This window comes from Triticum aestivum, chromosome 7D (assembly GCF_018294505.1).
Source record: "Triticum aestivum cultivar Chinese Spring chromosome 7D, IWGSC CS RefSeq v2.1, whole genome shotgun sequence".
Taxonomy (NCBI): Eukaryota; Viridiplantae; Streptophyta; class Magnoliopsida; order Poales; family Poaceae; genus Triticum; species Triticum aestivum.
In genome coordinates, this window is record NC_057814.1 from 604,920,920 (window position 1) to 604,927,540 (window position 6,621).

The 6,621-nt window shown below is 53.8% G+C and overlaps 1 protein-coding gene across 1 annotated transcript; it reads right to left on the bottom strand.

Moving 5' to 3' along the window:
• Positions 1-213: 213 nt before the first annotated feature.
• LOC123171398 (L-type lectin-domain containing receptor kinase IX.1-like) lies at positions 214-2,355 on the bottom strand. Its single transcript, XM_044588917.1, has one exon. It carries the CDS (start codon positions 2,353-2,355, stop codon positions 214-216), a length of 2,142 nt encoding a protein of 713 aa, XP_044444852.1.
• Between the last annotated feature and the right edge of the window lie 4,266 nt (positions 2,356-6,621).

Here is a 6,621-nt window from a genome sequence, read left to right on the forward strand (position 1 = left end):
TCCATCAGCCCCTAATATCGCACATACGCGCATCTTCAATGATTTAGTCTAAACAGCAGTCTTACTAAATCGCAGTCTACTGAGATTTGATGCTATAGCTATATTCGTCAGATCTTATAATTTTTTCTTTTAGTTTTTTTTTCTTACATGTTAGTCACTTGACCGAGACTTGCCACACCCTCTAAAAAATATTTATAAATCTGGATGAATCAATTAGTGATCCCTGGAATATCGTAGCAACGCAGTCGATGATGACTCAGAGGAAAGAGTGGTGTTGCCGGTGCTATCCGAAGAAGAGCGAACACAACCGGAGTTGGAGCTCTCAACGGAGAAAGACCCGTACGGGCCAGATGACGCAGGGTCCGGCACAGTCCTGTACATATGCAGAGCGAGTGCCGGCAGCCTCGCCTCATCGGACTGCAGGACGTGCATTGCCTGGGCGACAGATGGCCGCTCGCTCCGTTCCGGGTGCGCGCACCAGAGCCCGACGATGAGCACCCGCACCATCCACTGCTCGTCGGCCTCGTTACCCCTCAGCCGCTCATCCGCCGCGTCGAGGATCGTGTTCCTGCCATACATGCTCCACACCCACCTGAGCAGAGTGAAGGATTTCCCCGCGGTCTCCGTCACCGGCCGCCGGCCGGAGACGATCTCCAGTAGAACGATGCCGAAGCTGTAGACATCGGACTCAGTGCACGGCCGACGCGTGTTGACGAACTCGGGGTCGATGTAGCCGGCGGTGCCGAGCACGGCCTTGGTGGTCTGCAGCAACCCAGTATCGTGGTCGACGAGCCGGGCCAATCCGAAGTCCCCGAGCTTGGTGCTCATCGATGAGTCCAGCATGATGTTGCTGGGCTTGATGTCGCCATGCACGATGCACTGCTCCCATTCTCCGTGGAGGTAGCGCAACGCGGATCCCAAGCCGAGGATGATATTGTACCTCTGTGGCCATGTGAGATGCTTTCTGTCCTTGTTGTAGAGGTGCCTGTCTAGGCTGCCCTTTGCGACGAGCTCGTAGACAAGCAGGAGCCCCTTGCGGCTGTCGCACCAGCCCAGCAGCTGTACAAGGTTGCGATGCTTAAGTCTGCTAATGATCCTCACCTCTGCCTCGAACTCCTTCCTCCCCTGCGCCGACGACTCCGCTGATAGCACCTTCACTGCCACCGCTCGACGGTCTTGGTCACCTCCGACGGCCGCTGCTAGTGTGAGCTGGCCCCCGTAAACGCTCCCAAAGCCGCCTCGCCCGAGCTTCTTCTCCTCCGCGAAGTTACCCGTTGCGGCGACCAGCTCGTTGTAGATGTACCGTCTGGGGCCTCCGGCAGCCACACCCCTCTCGAGGTCAGCTCTGTCGAGGCACTCTTCTTCGCTGTCCTCGTTTACTCTTCTTTTCTTGTGTCGCCGCCATCCCAGCACCACCGCCGCGCAGACAAACAAAAGAAGCAGAGGAACTATGACAGATACTAGAATTGGTACCATCTTTTTGTGCTTGTTGTTGCTGCTGGTTGAAATTGGAAGGGGAGCTTCAGCAGGTGGAGGTGCTTCCTTCTTTGATTCCAGAGTGGAGCTGAATGACCATGACAGTATCTGGTGCAGCTCGAAGACCCCGCCGGTCGCCGCCGAGAAGCCCACAGCGACCTCCTCTGGTAAATATGTGCTCAGATCAACGGTGGCATTGACCTGGTACAAGGCACCATCAATGAGGAGATCAACGGCCAACATCTTGGAGTCATTATGGTACATCACAGTGGCGGTTTTCAAAACATTGGGCGACGTGAGGTTCTTTCCCGGCCAGCTCGTCGTGTCCGTGGATGCGGTGGAGGTGAGGGAGTTGACATCAATGCCGACATGGTTTGAGTTGATGTCGGCACATTCCATGTTGGCAAAAGTGTCGAACTCCACCGCCACGATCCGGCTGTCACCTGTTCCGTCAGCGAACTTGGGGAGGAGGGCGAGGCCGCCGCCCACGCTGTTGTTCGGGATCTTGGAAGGGAATTGCCCGAGGAAGAAGGCCATCCCATCGCCTGAATATGTCACGCTGTCCATGTCTGGAGTGATTTGGAAGGAGAAGGCGGTGGTGAAGCTGGCCATCTCGCCGGTGGCGTTGCTCCATAGCGGCACCTTGCGCGCGTACCATGCCCGGCCGACGCTGTTCTGAATATCTGCATTACGTGCATTTTTTGTCAGCTCAAGCGTCGACGGAGTGGTGAATGCATCGCCGGTGGAGGCAATCCACGAGCCGGCGCTGGGGTCGGAGAAGTTGAGGTTGAAGGAGAGCGAGGAGGCACGGCGCGGCGCACAGAAGAGGTATAGCAACACTAGGAAGACTAGGGTGGTATGAGGACGGCGAGAGCCCATGGCTTGGTGTTAGGGAAGGAGGAAGCTGGAGCACTATAAATGTCAGGGGAAGTTTGAACTGGTCTCCACGCGGAAGGAGAATGTCAGTGCGTGGGAGAGCATGAAAGGAACTAGCGAGCCAATGGTGTTGTTGTTGGACTTCTTTTTATCCAGCCGATCGAGCACCAAATGGTTGCACACGACAAAAGTCACTAGCGTATGTATAAAGAGTTAAATGGTCGTTCAACAAAACTGTCGATGCACTCGACTTTCTTCTTGGCAATATATGCATCTTTGTTTACTCAAGAGCGCCGTCTGCCGGCGGCCGATCGAGACGGGCAGCGACAGGCAGCAATGCACACCGTTCTTCGTTTTAAAATAACCTTTCGTTCCGTTGCACCCGAGCCACACCAAATAGCTAGTTTTGGTCTTTTTTCTCTCGAGGGGTATAGGACTTTCTTCGTCAAACGAAAGATAAATCGTTCCGTTCCGTTTGGGGATCCATGGGGCCCAAAAATTTCAAAATCCAACCTTTTAAGCTTAAAAATTTACTGAAAATAAATACACAAGTACTTTAGGTGTATACTAGATGTGTGTAAAATTTCATTATGAAATGCATTTTGATATGAGCTGTAAAATCCCTTCATTTATGCTTTGACGGGTGCCATTGTTCCGAATTATGTCGTCGTTAGGGTTTCCTAGCCCTGGCGATCTGGAGGCGTATGCCCAGCCGCCACCACCGCCGGCCGCCATGCCGGCCGTGTGTGGCCTTCCTTCCGCACCTAGGGCAAGCCTAGGAGTCGGAATTGTGGCGGCCGAGTCCGCCGAGCGGTCGCGCGGCCCCTCGTGGCCCCGAGACTCTGCGGTATCCGAGTTGGGTTCTGGGTGCCCTAACCCCCGACGCAAGGCTGAGACGCAATCTGCCTACAAAAACCCATCTAGGGTCTGGGAACGAACGCATCAGGAACCGCGTAAGCCACCAGATCGCACAACTCTCAAGCCATCGCCGCCGCTGTTAGCCGAGATGTCGTCGTCCGCGAGCGAGAAAGGCAAGAAGTCGCCGGCGGCCGAAGTGATCCCGGAGGTTGGTGGGGGCGCATATAGGGCTCCCTCCGTGGACGCTGCTCGCCCAAAGCCTTCCAATGGGAAAGCTGTGGCTGCTAGGCGGATCAACCCGCAGATGCAATCGTTGACGATCTGGACGCAGATGAAGACGGCGGACGAGACGGCGGCGCCGTCGACGACCCGGCATCTCGCCGAGCGGGAGGTTGAAGGGCCAGAGGACTTCAGGGAAGGAGAAGATTCTGAGGGCAAGGTAAAGCTAGTGGAGGTGGACCTCGAGGAGGACGGTGTACTGCAGCAACAGGCGCATCCTTGGTCCGTGGTCATGCTGGTGTATTCCCTGGACCGGCCATCGCCTAGCGCCCTATTTGATAACATTGTAGATGGATGGCGGCTAAAGGAGGATTTTGATTACTCGTACCAGGGAAATAATAAGTACCTCGTGCACTTCGGGTGCGAGGCCGATATGTCAAGAATCCTTCGAGGGGGGCCATGGGAGTATGAGCACGATCCGTTGTTAATTGAGGCCTATGATGGTATGAGGAAAGTGTCGGACTATAAGCTGGATAAGATGAGGATATGGGTACGTATTCTTGATGTGCCCATGAACTGGAGGACCGATGCAGTGGTGAAAGCATTATGTGTTAATCTGGGAAAGATCTTGCAAGCGGAGCTCAATGAGAAGGCTGGTAACTATGTTCGGGTCAGGGTGGAGATCCCGGTGTACCGTCCGCTGGAAACTTCAGTAGCTATGTTCGCCAAGCTGCAGGATACAAGAACTAAGATGGAGTTTGAGATTCAATACGAGAAGTTGCCACATTTTTGTTATACATGTGGATATCTTGGACACCAAGAGAAGTCTTGTGGTAGGAAACGCAAAGGAGGTTTGCCAACTGGCAAATACAGTGGCAAGTTGCGCTGCTCACCACCACGTCGCTTTGGTCGGCAGTCTGGTACGGTGAGGGCGAAGACGTACCCGATGGTATTTCGGGGGCTTGATTTCTCGTCCGAGAGCACGGCATCATCGGCCCGTGGACGCGGCAGCAAGGGGGCGCGACGAACGGAAGGCGGCTCGGTTGGGCGTCAGCAACAGGCCGAGGAGCATAGCACTGGGAACCCTGCGGTGGACGAGCTACTGGCTGCAAAAATGGAGGCTATGTCTGGGGGTAGCAAGGACGTGTTGAAGGAGCCACATGCAGCTACAGTGGGAGATGGTGCTAGCCACGGACTCGCCACATCGGGGGCTCAGAGCTCCAACCACTCTGAACCAAGGAGTTCTGACATGATACCAGCCATGCGCAATCTTTCACATGAAATCATCATGGCTAACGCTGATCTCTCTGATGATTTATCAACCCTGGGCAAGCGTGCAGCCGTTGGAGACAATAGTACTGCTTCTGTACAGGGGGCGGGAGACCTTGCTTTGGTGCCATATGATAATAAGGCCACTTTGGCCAATCGTGTGCTTTCAGGTACCCCCAAAAAGCGCAGAACGTCGGGAACTCGGGAGGTACAGCAGTCCCAGCATGAGGGCGAGGTGGCTGACCAGGAGATGGTGGACCGGACCAACAACTTGGAGGCTGTCGGCACAGGGGCCGCCGACGAACTGACGGGGCCGGCGGAGCCCCGTCAGGAGCAATGAATCTCCTTAGTTGGAACTGCCGAGGGGGTGGGAACTCTCGGACAGTTCGTGACCTTGTGAGTCTAGTGCAGGCTCACTCCCCGAGTATCGTTTTTCTTTGTGAGACTAGGCAGTCTAAGAATAAAATGAAACGTCTTCGTGCTAGGTTAGGTTTGAGAGGTTTTGATGCTTTTGATTGTGTCGGTCGTAGTGGTGGTCTTGCTTTGTATTGGCATGAGTCTTTGAGTCTTGATGTAAAAAAAATAAATGAATGATATATTGATGTGTATGTAACTGGTACGGCGGGTGAGACACCCTGGAGGCTTACCTGTGTCTACGGCGAGCCAAGGACGGAGGACCGTCATCGCATGTGGTCCCTTCTCCGTGATCTTCACCAAAAGGCCAACATGCCGTGGGTCGTTGTGGGAGACTTCAACGAAGCGATGTGGAGTTTTGAGCACTTCTCCGACACACCGCGTTCAGCAGGTCAGATGCTTGATTTCAGAGATGTTCTTGAGGTTTGTGGTTTGGGCGACCTTGGTTTTGCAGGTCTGCCCTATACTTTTGATAATCGTCGAGGGGGGCGGGCTAATGTAAAGGTCCGCCTTGACCGCGCCGTGGCCAACAACATGTGGAGAGATGTCTTCGCTCATGCCAGGGTGGAGCACCTGGTGGCGCCCAGCTCCGACCACTTGCCCATCTTGCTTCGATGCGCGCTCGAGGAGACGAGCCAGGCAACAGGCAGGAGATGCAGACAGTATGAGGTAATGTGGGAACGGGACCCATCCCTGCCCGAGGTAATTATGAACACATGGACTGAGTTGGGTGCTATGCTGAATCTTGGTGATATTGCTTCCGGCTTGGGTAACTTGATGAAAAAACTGCAAGGCTGGAGCCGCAAAAAATTTGGTAATGTGATTAAGGAAATTAACAAATCTCGCTCCCGCTTGGAGGAGCTTATGTCGATGAATGCATATAGGAAAGACATACGGGAGGAGACCGATCGCATGAACGAGCTGCTATACAGAGAGGAGATGTTGCGGATGCAGCGGTCTCGTATTGCATGACTGAGGGAAGGCGACCGCAACACTCAGTTTTTTCACCGGAAAGCGGTGTGGCGTGCGCGGAAAAATTGCATTAAGGCACTCATTGATGAGGCAGGGGTCACGTACAGGGACCATGGTTCCATGGCGGCTATGGCCACGGCCTACTTTTCTAAGCTTTTTACTGCTGATTCTTCTCTATGTGCGGATCCAGTTATAGATTTGATACAGACTCGTGTGACTGACAATATGAATGATGGCCTGTGCACAGAGTTTTTAGATAAGGAAATAGCTGATGCTCTCTTCCAGATTGGACCACTCAAGGCGCCAGGGCTGGATGGATTCCCAGCCCGCTTCTTCCAGAGGAACTGGGCAGTTATGAGAGAACAGGTTATGGCAGGAGTGCAGGAATTTTTTCGTACAGGGATCATGCCTGAGGGGGTGAATGACACTTCCATTGTTCTCATCCCGAAGGTGGATAACCCGGAGAGGCTAACTGAGTTTTGTCCAATAAGCCTATGCAATGTCATATATAAGGTGGTGTCAAAGTGTTTGGTGAAT